The following is a 20,621-nucleotide window of genomic DNA, read 5'->3' as shown; positions in this document are numbered from 1 at the left end:
GATATGGAAAGTATGTTTCCCATGGTGGGAAATGTACAATAATGCATTTTGGTAATGGGAACAATAGTGCGGACTATTACCTAAATGGGGAGAAAATTCAAACATCAGAGATGCAAAAGGACTTAAGAGTCCCCGTGCAAGACTCCCAGAAGGTTAATTTACACGTTGAGTTTGTGGTAAAGAAGGCAAATGCAACGTTGGCATTTATTTCAAGAGGAATAGAATATAAAATCAAGGATATAATACGGAAGCTTTATAAGTCACTAGTCTGGCCACACTTGGAGTAAGGTCAACAGTTTTGGGCCCCATATCTCAGAAAGGTGTGTCATCATTGGACAGAGTCCAGAGGAGGTTCACGAAGATGATTCTGGGAATGAAGGGGTAACATATGAGAAGCATTTCGCAGCTTTGGGCCTGTACTCAGTGGAATTTAGAAGAATGCATAGGGATCTCACTGAAACGCACCAAATGTTGAAAGGACTAGATAAGACGGATGTGGAGAGGATGTTTCTTCTGTTGGGGGCATCCAGAGCTAACAGCCTGAAAATTAGAACAGAAGTAAGGAGGAAATTTTTTAACCAAAGATAGGTGGATCTGTGGAATGCTCTGCCACAGACTACGGTGGAAGCTAAGTCTGTGGGTATATTCAAGCGGAAGTTGATAGATTTCTGATTGGTCATGTCATCAAGGGATATGCAGAAAGGGCAGGTGTGTGGGGTTGAATGGGATCAGTCATGATGAAATGGTGGAGTGGATTTGATGGGCTGAATTGCCTGATTCTGCTCCTATGTCTTATTGTCTTCCCAGTTCACCCAATGGAGGGCTGGTCAAGATGATGGCTTATCTGCTAAGGAAGGGCTCTATTTCACTGAAGTAAAATGCCTCTTCACTTAAATCCTATAGCAATTAAGACAATTTAATTGCTTGCAGTACCTGTGTGAAGTTCAGCCATCTCCTCCTTTTCATCTCTCACATTCAATGTGTATGAGCTCACTCTAATTTTCATCTGTCATGTCCTTGCCCATCTGTCTACAAGTTGCTCAGGAAAACCTACCAGCCAGTTTTGTCACATTAACAAATTTATGCATATTACCTAATCCCCCTCATCCAAATCATTAATACAGGATGTGATTAGCTGTGGCTCCAGCAGCAGTTCTTGCAGTAACCCAACCCAATAATAACGTGTTTATTCCTTCTCTTTGCAGATAATACTAAGATTGGTGGTGTTGTGGAAAGACTGGCAAAGGATACTGTGGGATATAGATCATTTGCAGATATGGGCAGAAAAATTGCAGGTGGAGTTTAATCCAGTCAAGTGTAAAATGTTGCACTTTGGGAGATCAAATGTATAGAAAAAGATGCTACTAGTGGTAAGACCCTTAATAGTGTTAATGTACAAATGAGTCAGGGTGTCTAAGGCCATATTTCTCTGAAAGTGGCTGTACAAGTTGATAGGGTGATAAAGAGGGCATATGGCATGTTTGCCTTTAGAAGTCAAGGCACAGATCAAGAGTTGGTAAGTTATGTTCCTGCCTTAAAAACACTGGTTAATCTGAATCTGAAGTATTGCATTCATCTCTGCAGCGAATGCAGAAGAGGTTTACCAGGATGCTACAGTACCTAGATTGGAGGGCATGTGCTATAAGGAGACATTGGACAAACCTGGGTTGTTTTCTCTGGAGTGGTGGAGGCTGAGGGGAGATGTGATAGAGGTTTATAAGATTTTGAGAGGCACAGACAGACAGCCAGGATCATTTTTCCATAGTTGAAATACCTAAACCTAGAGGGTATGTACTTAGGTAAGAGAGGAAAGTTCAAAGGTGAGTAAGGCAAGTCTTTTTTATACATTGGGTGCCTGGAAGACACTGTCAGGAACAGAGGCATTTAACAGGCTGTTAGATAGGAACATGAATGTGCAGAAGGGACTAATTTATTTGGGCATTTGATTAGTTCACCACAACTTGGTGTCACAGCCTCGGATTAGGAGGACATCTCTTTAGAACAGAGACGAGGAGGAATTTCTTTAGCCAGAGGGTGGTGAATCAGCAGAATTCATTGTCAGCGATGGCTTGTAATTTTCCATTCCACAAGTTACAGCCTCAAGTATGATCTCCATTTCATAGACCAACATGGACTCTGCCCATTTTTGTCTGGTTATTCCTTCCTTATTCATATTGCTCAGCACTGATGTCAGAAACACATATGAACAAACAAAAGATTCTAATGAAAGAGAAGTAAAGGAGAGGGAAAAAAGGACTGGAGGAAATAGAGGGAGAAAGTAAGGGGGGAGGGGAGGAGGAGGAATGGAAGGCAAGAGTAGCTGCATTTATAAAGATCCCTTGAAGGGCAGATTCAAAGGAGAAGTGGATTGAAAGAAAAAAGGTCTTGAGTTGTGGGGAAGAGAGGGAGAGTGGGATTGTTTATTGAACTTTCAATGAGCTAGCACACAAACGATGGGCTGAAGGGCCTCCTGCACTGTATGAAATTGAAGGGTTACAGATCCGATCCCTGATTACCATCCTTCCACACTGAGGGCATTTTGTTTATGTTGGTGATGGAAAAACAGACAATCAGATGAGGGAACTGGTGAGAAAACTACTGTAGTATGACAAGAGAGCTGCTGTAGTGTTGGAGCCAGTAAGGGAGAGTGACCACTTACCCACCAGGACAGCCACTACCAGCCCCGTCACCCTCTGTTCCTTGACCTCTTCGATTTTGGGCTTGTCACCTGGTGCCACAGATTTGCTCATCACGGTGAGTGCATTGACGTGGGTGACCGTTCTGACAGTGGCTGCAGCGAGCCAGGGCAATCCAAACAAAGCTGCTACCCCTCCTGATGCTACGATGATCAGAAGGTCCAGGTGGAATCCCGTTCCTTTGATTAACATCCTCTCCTTCTTGCTGATGATTAGTCTGCAGGAGACAATCTACCTGGTCACTGGAACAAACTCACCATTGACTGTTTCATCGAGCCTCCCCATCAAACCACCATGGAAAACCACCCACCCTCCACTGCACCAGCAATCCAAGACTACCTCAGCATAGCACAGGTGCCAGCCTCCCCTCCATGGACTCCATCCATACTTCTCACTGCCTCAGTAAAGCAGCTGGTATAATCTCAGACCCCATTCTGGATATTCTCTCTTCTCCCCCTTCCATCAAGCAAAATATACAAAAGCCTGAAAGCGTGTACCACCAGGCTCTAAGACAGCTTTTCCCCCCACTGTTGTAGGACTTTTGAATGGACCTCTCATCCACTAAAAGATAAGTCATAGAAAAACTACAATATGGAAACAGGGACATCTAGTCCATACCATTCAAACACAGACCAGGACCACAGCCATTCATACCCTAACTATCCATGTACCTATCCAAACTTCCCTTAAACATTGAAATCAAGCTCACATGCACCACTTGGCTGGCAGTTAGTTCCACACTCTCATGACCCTCTGAGTGAAGAACTTTCCCACCATAAAATGTTAATCTTTCAATCTACTTTGTGGTTGCCCTCGCACTTTACCATCTATCTGCACTGTACTTTCTCTCTAATATTTTGCATTCTGGTTTCCTTTGTACAACCTCAATGTACTTATACTGTATATGGAACGATTTGACTGGATGGCATTCAATCAAAAGTTTTCATTGTATCCCAGTACATGTGACAATAATAAAACAGCCTCTCTATCCTGCTGGGTGAATTTCAAACTGGAAACCACTGGCTACGCACACACTGATTGATTGAGTGACTGACTGGACAGTCCAGCTGTGACCATCAGACAATGACTATGCCCTACACCAAATTCTATCCTGTTTAAATATGCAACTCAACCCAAATGAGGGGTGTGATCTCCACTTTCAGTTTGTTCTTCAATTGCTGGCCGTTATTGTCCAACCCAAGTTGGCCTTGAACCGAATGTCAGGTCGATGAATGAAGCTTCAGAGCTCCCCAAGGCACCACTGACCAATGTGGTCAGCTTTGGGATCAGAGGAGTACGATGGTCAGAACATCCACACGAGACCCCAAATCCCATCATATATTCCCCACTCTCTCCCTGAACTCATGCGGATGAGATAAGGGACCTCTTTCCTCTTTCTGTCATCTGGAGCCCACACCCATCCAGTGACTGCTGCCCAGAAAATCCTATTGTGTCTCAGCAGTAATTCTCTACCACAAGGGACTCACGTAGTGATCATGGTCTCCATGAAGATGAGGATGAAAACTAGGATAGCAGGAATCACGCTGGCAAACATCATCCAGATGGGGAAATTACCGTTCTTCCCCAGAGGATTAATAAACCAACCACGTTTTGTTGGAGAAGTGACAGACAGACCAGTGGGAACACTCAGTTTCTGAAGGAAAGAGACAAAACAATTGAGAGTTAAATAGCAGCTCTACAGTCAGAAGTGACAGCCTGATTACAACCATCAGAACAAAAAGGCCAAATGTAGCTGGACTCAGGGTAAAGCTGTACATATATCCTGTACACACAAGGCTGTATCAGCATGGGTAAGATAGGAACAGTAAAGGGGTGAATGATTGTATTCTGGCTGCTGGATCCCTGTGGAGGACAGGCTGCATGTGACCCAAGGCTGTAGCTTCAGCTTCTTTTGCATATTCATTTCTCAAGGTCTTAGTGTTACTAGCCAGACTAGTATTTCCTGCCCATCTCTAAATGCCCCAGATTAATGGCCATCTATAGGTGCACTGGCCTTCATCAATCGTGGGATTAAGTTTAAGAGCCGAGAGGTAATGTTGCAGCTATATAGGATCCTGGTCAGACCCCACTTGGAGTACTGTGCTCAGTTCTGATTGTCTCACTATAGGAAGGATGTGGAAACCATAGAAAGGGTGCAGAGGAGATTTACAAGGATGTTGCCTGGATTGGGGAGCATGCCTTATGAGAAAGGGTTGAGTGAACTTGGCCTTTTCTCCTTGGAGCGACTGAGGATGAGAGGTGACTTGATAGAGGTGTACAAGATAATGAGAGGCATTGATCATGTGGATAGTCAGAGGCTGTTCCCCAGGGCTGAAATGGCTAGCACAAGAGGGCGTAGTTTTAAGGTGCTTGGAAGCAGGGTCAGAGGAGATGTCAGGGGGAAGTTTTTTCACTCGGGCTGAGGTATTTAAAACTGGAGGGTGTAGGTTTATGTGAAGGAGTAAGAGATTTAGATGGGATACGAGGGAGAGCTTTTTCCACACACAGAGGGCCTAGAATCTTGAATGCAAAAACTCTTAAAGTATCAAGCCCTCGAATGACCAAAGCATACACTATGTGGTGGTGAATGGGATTAGTAAAGATGGGTACTTGAAGATCAACATGGCCATGATGGGCTGAGGGCCTGTTCTGTGGTGTATGAGTCTGTGACATTGACTCCATCAACCACCTTCTGGCACACCTAGATCCCCTGACAGAATTTTGCATCCTCGTTATTGCGAAGGGAGTTGGGTGAATGTGGAGGAGCTGATGCCGACAACAGTGGAAATAAACAGTAACACAGCAAGGGTAAAACATCCAGCTGTTCTCTCACCTGGGTGTAGGTCTCCTGGATGGAGTAGTCGACCAAGACCATGATGAGGATTGCTATAGGAACACCAAAATCCCCAATCACGCGTCGTACCTGCAACAAAGTTGATCACCTTTGGATATTTGTTAACACAGTCCCATACAGCTCAGAAACTAGCCTATCCCTTCATGGACCCATCTACACCATGCTGCCTTGGGAAAGCAGCCGGCATAATCAAAGACCTCAACCAAGCTAGACATTCTCTCTTCTCCCCTTTCCCATTGGGCAGAAGTTACAGAAAACTTTAAAACTGCCAGGTTCAAGGACAGTTTTTATCTCATTGTTGTAAAGCTATTAAATAATCCTCTTACACAATGAAGATAAACACTTGACCTCACAACCTAGCTTATTGTCTACCTGCACTGCACTTTCTCTGTAACTGTAACACTTTATTCTGCACTCTTACTGTTTTTCCTTGTAGGACCTCAATGCACCAATGTGATGAAATGATCTGTCTGGATGGCATGCAAACAAATTGTTTTCACCGTACCCCAGTATATGTGACAATAATAAACCAAACACCAATTACCAATTTTTTTTTTGTTTCAGCCCCTGTGAGGCTCTTCAGCTCCTTAAACCATTAACTGTGAGTGCAAGAGCAGTCAGCTGGTCCTTCACAAACAAGAGAAAATCTGCAGATGCTGGAAATCCAAGCACACACAAAATGCTGGAGGAACTCAGCAGGCCAGGCAACATCTATGGAAAAAGAGACCCCCAGTCTAAAACAAAACTTGCCCTGTCAATTTTCCTTAGACTTTCTCTCTTTCACCTTAAGGCCTTTACTACAGTGCTGCTAGAAAGTTTGTGAACTCTATAGAATTTTTGTTGTTTCTGTATAAATATGACCTAAAATGTGATCAGATCTTCATGCAAGTCCTAAAATTAGGTAAGGAGAACCTAATTAAATAAACAACACAAAAACATTAGACTTGTTCATTTATTTATTGAGAAAAATGATCCAATATTACATAAATTTGTTGGAAAAAGTATGTGAACCTTTGCTTTCAGTAACTGCTGTGACCCTCTTGTACAGCAATACCTTCAACCAAACATTTCTGATAATCGTTGATCAGTCCTGTACATTGGGTTGGAGGAATTTTAGGCTATTTGTCCTTACAAAACTGCTTCATCTCTGGGATGTTGGTGGGCTTCATTGCATGATCTGCTTGCTTCAGGTTCTTCTACAGCATTTCTATAGGATTAAGATCAGGATTTTGACTCGGTCATTCCAAAACACGAATTTTCTTCTTTTTAATCCATTCTTTTGTTGATTTACTCATCTTTTGGATCATTGTCTTGTTTCATTATCCAACTTCTATTACGCTTCAGGTGACGGACTGCTACCCTGACATTCTCCTGTAAAATGTCTTGACACAATTTTGAATTCAGTGTTCCCTCAACGATTGCAAGCTGTGCAGGCCCTGCAAAACAGCTCCAAACCATAATGCTTCCTTCCACCATGCTTCACAGTTGGAATGAAGTTTTGAAGTTGGTTTGCAGTCCCCTTTTTCTTCCAAAAACAGCGATGTGCATTTCTGCCAAAAAGTTCAACTTCTGCCTCATCTGTCCACAGAACATTGTCTTAGAAGCACTGTACAATATCCAGGTGGTCTTTTGCAAATTTGAGATGTGCAGCAATGTTTTTTTTGGAGAGCAGTGGTTTCCTCTGTGGTGTCCTTCCATGATCGCAATTCTTGTTCAGTGTTTTTCTTATAGCGGATGCATGAAGAGAGACTTTAGTGAGTTCTAGAGATTTCTGCAGGACTTTTGCTGTTACTCTTGGGTTCTTTTTCACTTCCTTCAGCATTGCACATTGTGCTCTTGGTGTGATCTTTGCAGGATGCCCACTCCTAGGTAGAGTAGCAACAGTACTAACTTTCTTCTATTTGTGGACAATTTCTCTTACTGCAGACTGATGAACACTCAGGTCCTTAGAAATGCTTTTGTAGCCTTTTCCAGCTTGATGCACTCTACAATTCTTCTTCTAAGGTCCTCTGAAAGTTGATTTGATCGAGGCTTGGTGCACATAAACAGATTTTTCTCGAGAAGAGCAGGCTCTGTTAGTAACCTGACATTGTGTATTTTTGTTTTTTTTTTAGAGGGCAGGGCACTTCTACAACCCTCGTCTCCAACCTCATCTCATTGACTAGAACAGCTGACTCCAAAAAGCTTTTGTAGAATGCATTACCCCAGAGATTCACATACTTTTTCCAACAAATACATATAATTTTTCTCAATAAGTAAATGAACAAGTATAATGTTTGTCATGTTATTTATTTAATTGGGTTCTCTTTATCTAGTTTTAGGACTTATGTGAAGATCTGATCATATTTTAGATCATATGTATGCAGAAATAGCGAAAACTCTACAGGGTTCACAAACTTTCTAGCACCACTGTATTTGACATTACCACCTTGGGAAAAAGACTGTCTACCATATCAATGCTTCACATAATTTTATAAATCTCTATCAGGTCTCTCCTCAGCCTCCAACATTCTAGAGAAAACAACCAAAGTTTCTCCAATATCCCCATACATCTCATGCTCTGTAGTCCAGGCAGCATCCTGGTGAACCTCTCCTGCACCCTTTACACCCTTCTACTGAAGGGGACCAAACAATAAGCCAACTGCAGCCGAGCCAGAATTTCATACACCTGCAACATATCTTGCCAACCTTTATACTCAGTACCCAATTAATGAAAACAAGCATTCTGTATGCCTTATTTACCACCTCCTTCACTTGTGTTGCTACTTTCATGGAGCTCCAACTGAGAAAAGTGGTGACCATTACATTATATTCCTGACTTCTGACTTGTGCCTGCAGATGGTGGATAGGCTTTGGGGTGTCAGGAGGTTGATTACACATCCCAGAATACCTAATAATCCTTCTGATCCACTGTGACCTGAGGGTGACAAGGGAAATAAATACCTGAGACTCAGCTTTGTTATGGCCAGTGGTCTCCAAAGGGAGGTGGTTACTCTGCGCCATTTCTCAGCATGGCTCTTACTGTAACCAGGCATTTCCTGCTTCACTCCCTGATCAGCTGCAAAGAGATTGCTTCAGTCCGCAAAATCACCAACTTCTGACCTAACCAAGGTCACTAGTGAAACAGCTGAAGCTGATTGGGCCTTGAACACTGTCCTGAGGCACTCATATGGTGATGTGCTAGAGCAGAGTGAGTGAGCAGCAACACCTATCTTGCTTGTCACACCTCCCCAGGGTTTCCTTGCAACTGCAGTGACTTCAGTCTGGCCTGGGCTCCTGACTGCCATGACATCTGTCAGTTATTCTTACTTCACACCTGGGTGTCAACTCCTTTGCCCATGTCTGGGTTGAACGGCAATGGGTTCCTGTGGCCTTGTGAAACACAAACTGAGCACCCCATGTCTAGTTGTGTCCCAGTGTACCCAGGCTGGTGTGATCCACATCAGATGTCGTGGGTACCCCTCAGTCCAAAAGCCAGACCCTGCACTGTGTTGCTGCCTCTCATAACCAGGGTTCAGACAGAAGCCTTGGCTGCTGTCCTTGGGTGATCTGAATTTTAATAGCTATCTGGTACCTCCCAACATTTAATCAGAAATAAAGACTGGTATCAACACTTTGTGGATATCTTGCTATCTCAATACAACACAAGAAACAGAGTGGTAACTGATGGCTCCTTGAGTCTGTCAAGACATCCAATTAGATCATGGCCAGTCTAAACTTTGTCTTCAACTCTACTTCCCTGCAAAACTCACAATCTTTATTCTCCTATTTTTTTTATTTACCTCAGCCTAAATCTATTAATGATTTGGATCTTCATAATCTTCAGAGAACAGATTCCTTTTGCTCAGTCTGAAAAAGGCAAGTCTTTACTCTGAGACAATACTGAACTTGTCTGGCAGACAAACCATCCTCCCAGCAGCCACTCTCAGAATATGGTACTGCAGGGAAATAATCTCTTGTGTTTCAAGATCCTGGGGCATATTCTTCTCTCTGCAGCACTACTTCCAAACCAAACATGCCCTTTCTTAAATATGGAGATCAAGCCCCTACAGAGTATTCTAGAAATGGGTTTGCAAAACCTTGCGAGGTTGTGGCAAGCTCTCCTGTCTTGTTTTTCATCCTAGTTGCAATAAAGCCCAATATCATAAAATTACTTGTACCTGCACAAGAAAACTCACATCTTACTTTTAATATTATTACACCGTCCATCAACAATGTACGACATCTGTATTTCTTGTTAATTCTTTCTACCAAAAGGATAACCTTACATAAAGGACCTTACCTGCTCCCTTGCACTCACTTAACCAAGAGTCTGTTTGTCATTCCCAAAACGTTTCCACCTCTCCCTTTATCACCAATCTTGAATACAGTACATATTACTTTAAGAGGTGGGCAGCAAAAAATCAACATAGTGTACAAGGATTAACTCACAAGGGCAGTGTGCACAGCATAAATTAAGCAATCCTTAAGATTAAATCATTATGTGATTATGAGGAACAACTTCTTCCTGCAGAGGGTGGTCAGTATATGAAACGAGCTGTTAGAAGAAGTGGTAAAGGCTGATAAAATTATAATATTTAAAAGACAGTTGGACAGGTACAGCATATGGATTGGAAAGGTTTAGAGGGATATGGGAAAATGCAGACAAATGGGACTAGCTTGGCAAAGTCAAGTTAGGCCAAAGAGCCTGTTTCTATGTTATATGACTCTAAATCTAAATCAATGGTCCCCAACCTCTGGGCTGCGAAGCATGCAGTGGTGCAGTGGTAGCCGGGAGGCACCCAGCACATCTTTAAGAAAAAAGCCGAAATAAACAAACTAATTAATTAGGTGCCGCCCGGCACGTAAATATTGGCCCAGATCAGAGGCGATTGCCGATTTCATTTGTTCTATGTAATCACTGGTGTAAATGATGCCAATGGATGGATAAAAGTTGTTTTCTGTGATAAGTGAGTATAGAACAAAACTTAGTTTGAACCAGGCTGTTGGGACATATTAGGAAGCATCTCCTTACACAGGTTGAGAAAAATCAGCAGATCCACTCAGCAGTTAAACAGTCAGATCAGAAAGCCTTGTGAGTAATAGTATGAATCTAAGGGTGGCAAAAGGATCAGTTCTATCTCACTAAACATAAGCACAGCTTTCTTAGAAACAGGGATGGAATGGCTCCTCCTGATTCTAAGATGGACCGGACAATCTGTTTAAAGAAAAACAAAGACAACTGAGAAAGTGAAGAATGACTCTCAGGCCCTCACCAGTGACACTTACTCTCCCGGGGAAGAAACGGCTGTTTTTAAACTTGCGTAAGAAAAAGGCGATAAAGAAGGTGCCTGCCATCAGGACGAGGGAGAGCAGTGATGTGTTTGGCTCCCCTATCCGTTTCGTGCTGCTTTGGTTTGTATCGTTGGTGTTTGGGTAGGTGAGAGATAGAACGGTCATGTTCTGGGTACCGTTCGTGCAACTGCGGAGAGGATGGTCCTTGAAAATCTGCAAGAACACAAGTGGAAAGGTTTTCAGAGTCAGAATGGAATATCAACACCACCCAATTATACTGACTGCTGATCTTCAGAGCTACATTATTGTGTTGGTGGGATGGGCAGTGAAGTGGAAGATTTAAATAAACCCTGAAAAATATTACATGATATATTTTGGGAGGATTAAAAAGGTTAAGATGTACACAACAAATGCTCGGGATCCAGGGGCTTTTTAAGGACAGAGGCAGTTGGTGTACAATTCCAAACATCCCAAAGGATATTTCACAGTACAGACGAATAGGATGGTGAAGAAAGCACATGGATACATCTTTATTATTAGCTAGGACAAAGATACAACAGCAGGAAGTTATGGCACAACCTTTTAAAACAGCTGAAGTAATTCAGGTCACCACACTATCAGAAGAACATGATTGTGGTGTGAGGATGCACAGGAGATTCACCAGGATGGAACATTGAGGTGTCCATGACCAGTGTTTTGTTGGGGAGGGACTTCCAGAATTTAGACCCAGCAATGAAGGACCGGAAATATATTTCCAGGTAAGGATAGTGTGTGACCTCGAGGGGAATGTACAAGTGGTGATATTCCCCCATCACATTTGTCTTTGATTGTATAGATTGTAGAAGTGGGGAGGGGCTGTTGTCAGAGTAGTCCAGCTGAGTAAATACAGTACATAGATTATCCAAATAATCAAAAGGTCGATAAAACAGCACCATTTACATCTGCCACACTAGAGCACAAATTGATGGAAATTATATTACAGCTATACAAAGCCTTAATTAAACCACACCTGGAGCAGTGACATCAGTTCCAGCTTCTCACCTTAGGAATACAACTTAGTGGAAGTGAAGTGAAGGTTTTCAATCAGTAAATTAAATACAGAGTTCACAGTGATTATGCTGCACTAACGAGTGACTTTATCCAAGTTTTTATGCTATTAGTCAGTACTAATATGGCAGATATAGAGAGAAATCAAGTCAGATCTGGACTTCCAGGACGGAAGTTTGGAACCATTCTATAGGCAGAAGATGCTGCAGTTCTCTCAGTAAACAGCAGATGAAGCCAGGACAGTTATGCATCAGTCAGGGACATCTGTTGATGAGAAATATTAATGGCAAGAGCAGGGAGCAGGAGCTAACTCACCAGCTGGTCAGTTGACTGAATGGAAAAACAGATCAACAATCCATGTCCTAGCCTCAATCAGATGTGACACACTCCCCATCCCCACAGATGTACACACATCCCAATTCAGCCTCACAATCTCACCTCTGCTTGCTTGCATGAATACGCTCCATCATGTACCTTTAGTAAGCATGCATTTGCCTGTCAGTCTACTTATGCTCCCCTTCTCCTCCATGCCCATTCACACTGCCTTGCTTATACATGCTCACCATGCCTCATACATGCACATACTTACCTTATCTGACACAGGATTGTAAAATGGATGGGGAACCAGACAGTGCTGGTATCCATTACTCTAATGACATTCACCTTACAGTTATAGAGCCATACTCCATGAATCATTAGCACCGAGACAGGCCTTTCCGCCCATAACAACCATGGTGACCCTCTACACTACCACATTTTTTAAAACCTGCTCAATAGCCTGTTTGGCCTTGACAATTCAAGTGCATATGTAGTTGCTTCTTCAATGTTCTGAGAGTCTCTGTTTCCACCACACCCCAAGCAGTGTGTTCCAGATTCTAGACACCTCTGGGTGACAAAATGGTTTCCTCAGAGCAACACAAAATATGCTGGAGGAACTCACCTACAGAAAGAAATGGACAGCTGACATTTCAGGTTGAGCCCCTTCTCCTGGACTCCATATATGATCTGCAGAAGTGCAGTGTTCCAGCTGTGGCCTTACCAGTGTATGATAAAACTGCACTTTGATCTCCCTGTTTTCTGCTTGACAAATGAAGTTTTTCTCTGGCTCAGTACTACCTAGGATCCTATCACATACTGCATGTGACCTAACTTTCTCGCTCCTCCCAGAATGGGCTACTGGTAAATTGATGGGGCTCACTTCTGCGCTATGCACCACCGCACATTTATCAGTATTAAATTCCATCTGTCACTGCTCAGGTAATCCTTGACCATCTTCCTCACTATCCACACACCACCTTGTGATCTGCAAACGTACTAACTATATCTCCTACATTCACAGCCAAATCATTAATCGATATGACAAACAGCAAGGGTCCCTTTGGTACCCCACTGGTCACAGAGTTCCAAAAGCAAAAGCAATCCCTCAACATCAAACTTTGCTTCATATTATTCCAGCAATTTTGCCAATTGCTCTGAATCCCTGGGCTCTTAGCTTTTGGACCAATCTGCTCAGTAAGGTCTTGTCAAAGGCCTCTTTGCCAGCTGGGTATGGAGCAATTATTGCTCCCCGGACTGAGTATGAGGATTATTACTCAATGGCCTGTATGCAGGGCTGATTAGTTTATGCTCTTGGTTTAGGGTTTGTCACTTCCAGTTCCAGATATGCAGGGATATGAATCTGTGGATTTTACCTTTACCAGCTTGTAGAATGTTTCATAAATAAATATTATTGAGATGAGGAAAGCAAAGATTTCCTGGGTGAATCGGGAGATGAATCTCACGAGGAAGGAGCCTTCGAATGCCACGATCAGCACCACGATGATAATCAGCCAAAACCCGATCCACACTCGGCCCGTCAGGTAGTCCATTTTGTTCGACTCACAGAACTGGTGAAAGAGTCAGACAGAGAAGTGAGAACTGCTGCTCTGAAACTCCTCTGAGTTCACATACTCTCCCCCTCTGGCTTGATCACTTTTCCCTGAGCTGAAGATTAGGTGTTTAAGCTCCACTTGAGAGATCTGAGCCTAATGCCGGACTCCAGAACCAAAAAAAAAAAGAGCACCATCTGCTGGAGGGACTCAACAGATCAAGCAACATGTGTAGAACGAAATGGATAGTTTCAGATTGAGACCCTTATTTGGAACATCTGGTATTCCCAGATACTGACCCCTGCAAAGATACTGGTGTCATGTAACTTGTAAATTGATTTATTGTCACACATACTGAGGCACAGTGAAAAACTTTTGTTTTGCATACCATCTATACAGATCAATTCATTACACAGTGCTTTGGGGTAGTACAAGGAAAACAATAACAGAATGAAGAATAGTGTTACAGTTACAGGGAAAGTGCAGTGCAGACAGACAGTAAGGTACAAGGCTGAGGAAACGAGGTTGACTGTGAGGTCAAGAGTCAATCATTGTACCAGGGAATTGTTCAATAGACTTATAACAGTGGGATAGAAACTGTTCTTGACCCTGGTGGTGTGTGGTTTCAGGCATTTATATCTTCTGCCCGATGGGAGGGTGGGGAACAGCGAATGCCTGAGGTGGGTGGGGTCTTTGATTATATTGGCTGCTTTACCAAGGCAGTGAGGTGTGCAGACAGAGACTATGGAGGGGAGGGGAGGGTGTCATGAATGTGATGCACAGCAACATTATAGAAAAGGTAACAGACCCACATAAAGGCCAGCACTTCTGATAAAAATGTGCTTTGGCAGTGTTGGTCTGGTCAATAGGCAGAGAGAGGTGTGACAAGTGTGACAGCATGTTCATGCATCAAGCAAAATCAATATTGTCTCTATGTGAAGACCAGATCAGCAGGAGAGCTTGATGACAAGGAGGTTGGCGCGAATAATCAGACACCAACTCAAACCCACACCTATCCTTAAAGTAAGTTAAAATTCAATAAGTACACGTTAATGTGCAAATTTGAGATGGAGTGTGAAAGTGGTTATCCAATGATGTATTAAATGGATAAGCAAACTACTTCAGCCCTTGTACCAAGATGAACCTATTGGGAGTGATTCAAGCATTGGAGTTTTGTGAAGGAATGCTGAATCTCATATAGAACAGAAGAATACAGTACTTCAATCCAGCAATGAGCTGCCAGTGGGACGTATGCCTTTGGGGTTGGGCTGTTGGATAATTCTGTTATTCCTGGAGCTCTGTAGTCCTGTGACTATAGGTAGGGCTATAAGGTAGAAGAAATTAATTTTTGTGCAAAACATCTGCCTGAGTAGTTTGAAACCCAGCAGCACACGCACCTTAAAGAATGCTTCTTCAAATACAAGCAATGGGCCAGAAAACCCGACAATCAGTAGTGGTTGGGCCCCCAGCAAACCAAAGATAATCATCTGTATGGCTGTTGAAATGATGAGTTCTGAGACACCAATCAAACCCATGGTCTTCTCCCCTGAAACATAACAGGTGGTTATCATTCACTGGCAGTACACAGGAAACATTAACATTGAATTCATGGTTAACATCAGCTTTTCACTCATGGTCTTCTGGGCAGCGGTGATCCCCAACTTCACACAGGCTTCTGAGGCGTGGGTTACTCACAGTAGACACATCAAGGCTTTGGGGAGATATCACCTACCCTGCTTCTGCAAAATACTCCAAAACTACTTGAAGGAGAAGGAAATCCAACCAGCAAATTGTTTTCTCTGCAGTATTGGGAACTGAGGAGCGATCTGCTAGAAGTTTGTAAAGCTACAAGAGGCACAAAGTACATAGACAGTCTTTTTCCCAGGGTGGAAATGTCATATATTAGATCAATTTAAGATGAAAGGGGGAGGAGTTAAGAGTTCAAAGGGGATTTACATGGCAAGTATTTAATTTTTGAACAGAAAGCAGCGGATGCCTGGAATGGGCTACCAGGGAAAATGGTGGAAGCAGATTCAAAAGTGGTGTTTAAGGGACATTTAGAGTGCTGCACAGTATTAATGTGCCGTACTGTTCTATGTCCCAGCCAAGTGCATGATCAGGCAATGAATGGAGGGATATGTACCATGCACAAGTAGACAGGATTAGTTAGAATGGCATTTTGGTTGGCACAGATGTGGTGGGCCGAAGGGCCTTGCCCTCTGCTGTACAGTTTCATGTCTCTCCCCAACAACTGATCCCCAGTTAGCCAGCTCTGCTGAGCAAATCATGTTGTGAGCTCAGAAAATAAACACTCTATTGCAAGGTTATGGGAAGGGATTACCAGAGGACGGAGGAAAAAATTCCAGTGAGGCCAACATTGTCTCCATTCAGCAAGAGCACCTGATGACTCTCAGGTTGGTGGGAATAATCGGGCCCCACTCAAACCCACATGGGTCATAGGCAACTAAGACTCCATGGGACTTGGATAGCCCATGAATGAAAGGACATTTTAAAAAACATTCATTGGCTGTGAAATGCTTTGAAATATCCTAAAGTTGTGAAAGGTAGGACAGAGATTAAATAAAAACAGTAAATGCCGGTAATACTCAGGTCAGGGGAGAGAAATGGAGCCAATGCTTTAGGCGAATGAACCTGGTCAGGTCGGAGGTGAATGTCTGTTTCCCTTCAATGCCTTTGCTCTCTTACCGAGTAACCCTCCAAATGTGATGGCTGGCGAAAGGGCAGCGAAGTAAATGAAGATGATGGCAGCCATACACTGAGGGTTCAGGGCATCCTTGAAGTCACTCAGGTACTGAGGGTACCTGCGGGCAGCATCCCGAACCACCCCACCAAATGGTTTCCCGGTCCGTCTCAGAGGATCCTCCTCATCCGGCTTCTTTGGTTTCAGGAGAGCTGTGAGGACAACAGCAGAGTCACTCAGGACAGGCAGCTGGAGAGATCAGGTGAGAGGATAGGGGTGCAATAATAGGTACATTATTCGGCTTGACCCTGTTGACCCTCACTAATTTTTATCAATGCATTATCGAAAGCATCTTATCCAGATGCATCACAGTTTGGTAGGGCAACTGCTCTGCCTGTGACCGCAAGAAAGTGCTGAGTGTTGTGGACACAGCTTAGTCCATCATGGAAACTAGTCTTCCCTCCAAGGACACCACACTTCCCACTGCCTTGGGGACACAGCCAGAATAATCAAAGACATCACCTACCTTGGTCATTTTCTCTTCTCCCCCCTCCCATTGCGCAGAAGATGCAGAAGCCTGTAAAGGCTTAACAACACACACCCTGGAACACACTATCAGGGGAGATGGTGGAAGCAGATACAACAGTAAAGTTTGAGAAACATTTAGGTGAGACACATGAACAAGCAGAAATTGGAGGAATATGGATCATGTGCAGGCAGATGGGATTAGTTTGGATTTGCATCATGTTCAACACATTGTAGGCTGAAGTTCCTGTTCCTATGTTGTTCTATAGATAAATATTTGAAAGATTGAAAAATTGAGGGCTTTGGGGAACTGCAGTCGAGAAGTTTGGTTATTTATTTATTTAGTGATACAACGTGGAGCAGACCATCTGGCCCTTTTGAGCTCTGCCACCCCAGCAACCTCACAACCCCAATTAACCCTAACCTAATCATGAGACAATTTACAATGACCAAGTAACGTACCCGGTACAGATTTGGACTGTGGGAGGAACCCGGAGCATTGGGTGAAAACCCGCGCATTCCACACAGAGGATGCAGAGAGACTCCTTATAGAATGGGACCGGAATTGAAGTCTGAACTCTGGAACACGCCGAGCTGTAATAGCACTGTGCTGACCACTACGCTACCATGTTTTGAAGCCGGTACAGATCAGTTTTTTTCATGTTGAACATTGGGGCAGATTTGAGGGGCCTGGTGGTCCACTCTGCTCCTGTTTTCTTGTTTTCTTTTCCAAAATGGATTGACTGCTCTTTGAAGCTTAGAGGGGCAGAGAAGGCTGGTAAGGTAGTCAGAGTTAGGAGGTCACGGAACAGCGAAGGATGGTAGGAAGAGAAACAGTTGAGTAGTGATGGGTTTGGACAGTTGCCCACCTCTCTCCTCCTGACTCTTGATCTCTTTGGACAATGCCTTCTCCTCTTTTGCCTGTCTCTTCTTCAGCATCTTGCGCTGGAATTGTGCAACTGAGAGCAGCAGTTCCTCCCCTGGGACGTCGGAGGGAGGGATAACGATGCTGCTGTCCAGGAACTCGTTGATTGCATTCAACAAGTCATTCCGGTCATCTGCCTGGTAAGCGGCTCGATGGAAATTCTGTAAAACAGCAACAAAGTGAAGTATCCACAAACCAACAGCAGGGAGATTGGATGGAGAGAAATGGAAGGGGGGCACTGAGGCAGAGGATTCAAGATGGGGGTGGGATGAGTGAAAGGGCATTCTGGTAAGGATATTGAAGGAATTCATGAACAGGGAGGTGATCCGAGCGGGCTGGGGGCAGATGGTGAAACAGAGCAGTGAGAATGGAAGTTGTGGGCATGCTATGTTGGTGCTGCAAGCATGGTGACACTTGCAGGCTGCCCCAGCACATCCTCAGATTGTGTTGGTCATTGACACAACTGACACATTTCACTGTAATATAATATATCTAATCTAACCTAGCCTGTCCAGGAACAAGCTGTTGTGCAATAAGGAAACAATAAAAAGCAGAAAGGCAGAAGACAAGGAACTACAGGTCATAGTTTTGTATGTATAACTGGTGAGATGCTGGAATGATTGATTAATGAGCAGACAGCTAACCTTACAGGAAAACTGAATATAATGAAACTCTGTCAACATGGTTTTATGCAAGGTAAATCACGTTTGACAAACTTGCAAAAATTCTTTCAGGATGTTACAAAGAGTTAATAGTTCAGCATGGACTAGATGTGCCAAAGGGCATGTAACTGTGTAGTACTCCACGAAATTTGATAGAGGGGAACCTATAGATGTAATGTTTTTAGATTTCCAAAAGGCTTTTGACAAGGTGCCATATAGGAGGAGGCTGGTACATATATTAAACATAAATGGTATTAGAGAAAGTGCGTAGGAATGGCTGTCTCATTGAAAATAGGGAGTTGGAATAAATAAGCTATTTTCAGGCTGGTGGGAGGTAATGAGTGAGGTACTCTAAGGATCAGTCCTTGCCCACAGTTGTTCACTGTTTACATTAATGATGTGCAGAAAGGAACAGTGAACATGCATTGAAGACCCAAAATTTACCGATGATATGAAAACAGATGGAAGGACGCGTTGCAATAAGGATACTGTGATTCTTGACTGTCTAGGGAAAGCGGCCAAGATAATCACAGACCCTCACACCGGGACATTCTCCCTTCTTCCCACTCCCATCAGGCATGAGATTCAAAAGCTTGAGGACACATACTACCAGGCTCAGGGACAGCTTTTATCCTGTCATTATAACACTTCTGAACAGACCTCTTGTATGATAAAGGTGAACTCTTGAGATTTCTCTGTCTACCTCATCATGTCCAATGCACTTTATTTGTCTAGATGCACTGTACATTCCTTGAATGCTGTTACTGCTTTTGTCTTTGTATTACCTTGATGTTCTTATGTTTGGAATGATATGGATGGCAAGTTTTTCCACTGTATCTAGGTACATACACATGATAATAATAAAGTAATTTGTAATTCTGCTAGAGATACGGATAGATTGAGTGAGTGGGCAAAAATTCACAAATGGAGTTTAATGTGGGGAAGTGCGAGGTCATGCATTTTGGTAAAGGTGGAATGCAAGCAGCTCTACCTCATTAGGAGCTTGAAGAGATTCAGTACGTCACCTAGTGAGATGTATAATGAAAAGCATTTTGACAAATTGCATCAGCATTTGGTGCAGGCTCCAATGCACAGGAGCACAAGAGGCTGCAGAGGGTTGTAGACTCAGCTAGCTCCATCACATGTACAACTCAGCTCACCTACAAGAGATGGAGCCTCAACCATCAATAAAAACCTCACCACTGGGAACATGCCCTCTTTTTGCTCCTACCATTGTGGAGGAGGAACAGGAGTCTAAAGAGCAAAATTCAATGATTTAGGAACAGCTTCTTCCCCAACACTATCTAAACAATCTATGATCCCATGAACGTTACCTCTCATTTTTTTGCACCATTTATCTTGTAATTTATCATAATTTTTGCATTTTTGCACTGTATTGCTGCTGCAAAATAATAAATCTCATGTTATATGTGATGGTGATAATAAACCTGATTCAGAATTATTTATGGGATTTGAATTTGTTGATAAGGACTTCCCCACAACTTCCAGACCCTGACCTTGTCTGACATGAGAGTGGAAATGGAGCGGCCAATCTCATGGTAGTCCAGATTACTGGTGGATGGTCCCAGCAGGATGAACAGGAAGCGGACTGGGATGGGAACCTCCAACACCGACTCCAACTCCACTGCTGACTGCAGCCGAACGTAGGCCATTGTTGGATGTTCCAGGAACTCAACACACCCTGTAGGGACACAAAAGAAGAGCTTCTCTCTATAGCAGCATACTTGAAGAGTGAATGAAAGCAAAGAATATGAGAAATCAGGATACAGGAGCTCCCTCTACAGTGTTCCATCACACCCTTCCAGGGCAGGGACACTATGGACCAGATATCAAGTCCCTCTACACTGTGCCATCAAACAATCCCGTCGTAGAAACTGAATGGGTTAGATATAGAGCAAACCTTTATCTATACTCTTATATTAAACACTTCCAGGGAACGGATGGCATGGGTTAGATACAGAGTCATAGAGCTATACCTTTGGCTCAACTTGTCCATGCTGAACAAAATGTCTCTCAAGCTACTCCCATTCGCAAGAGTTTGGTCTATA

The 20,621-nt window shown here is 43.3% G+C and overlaps 1 protein-coding gene across 5 annotated transcripts in view; it reads right to left on the bottom strand.

The window, feature by feature from the left end:
* The window catches only part of LOC134353133 (anion exchange protein 2-like), a 265,524-nt gene that overhangs the window by 11,838 nt on the left and 233,065 nt on the right, over nucleotides 1-20,621 (bottom strand). For all 5 annotated transcript variants that reach the window (XM_063061096.1, XM_063061077.1, XM_063061103.1 and 2 more), the window contains 9 exons: nucleotides 20,070-20,254; nucleotides 17,835-18,051; nucleotides 16,446-16,652; nucleotides 15,137-15,285; nucleotides 13,563-13,757; nucleotides 10,819-11,037; nucleotides 5,530-5,619; nucleotides 4,184-4,350; nucleotides 2,660-2,913 (listed from right to left, as the gene is read on the bottom strand). In XM_063061096.1, the coding sequence (XP_062917166.1) occupies nucleotides 2,660-2,913; nucleotides 4,184-4,350; nucleotides 5,530-5,619; nucleotides 10,819-11,037; nucleotides 13,563-13,757; nucleotides 15,137-15,285; nucleotides 16,446-16,652; nucleotides 17,835-18,051; nucleotides 20,070-20,254 (1,683 nt within the window). The remainder of the gene's footprint in view (nucleotides 1-2,659; nucleotides 2,914-4,183; nucleotides 4,351-5,529; nucleotides 5,620-10,818; nucleotides 11,038-13,562; nucleotides 13,758-15,136; nucleotides 15,286-16,445; nucleotides 16,653-17,834; nucleotides 18,052-20,069; nucleotides 20,255-20,621) is intronic.

This window comes from Mobula hypostoma, chromosome 1 (assembly GCF_963921235.1).
Source record: "Mobula hypostoma chromosome 1, sMobHyp1.1, whole genome shotgun sequence".
NCBI lineage: Eukaryota > Metazoa > Chordata > Chondrichthyes > Myliobatiformes > Myliobatidae > Mobula > Mobula hypostoma.
Note: the sequence above shows the minus strand (reverse complement) of the source record. Positions and strands in the feature narration are given on the sequence as shown.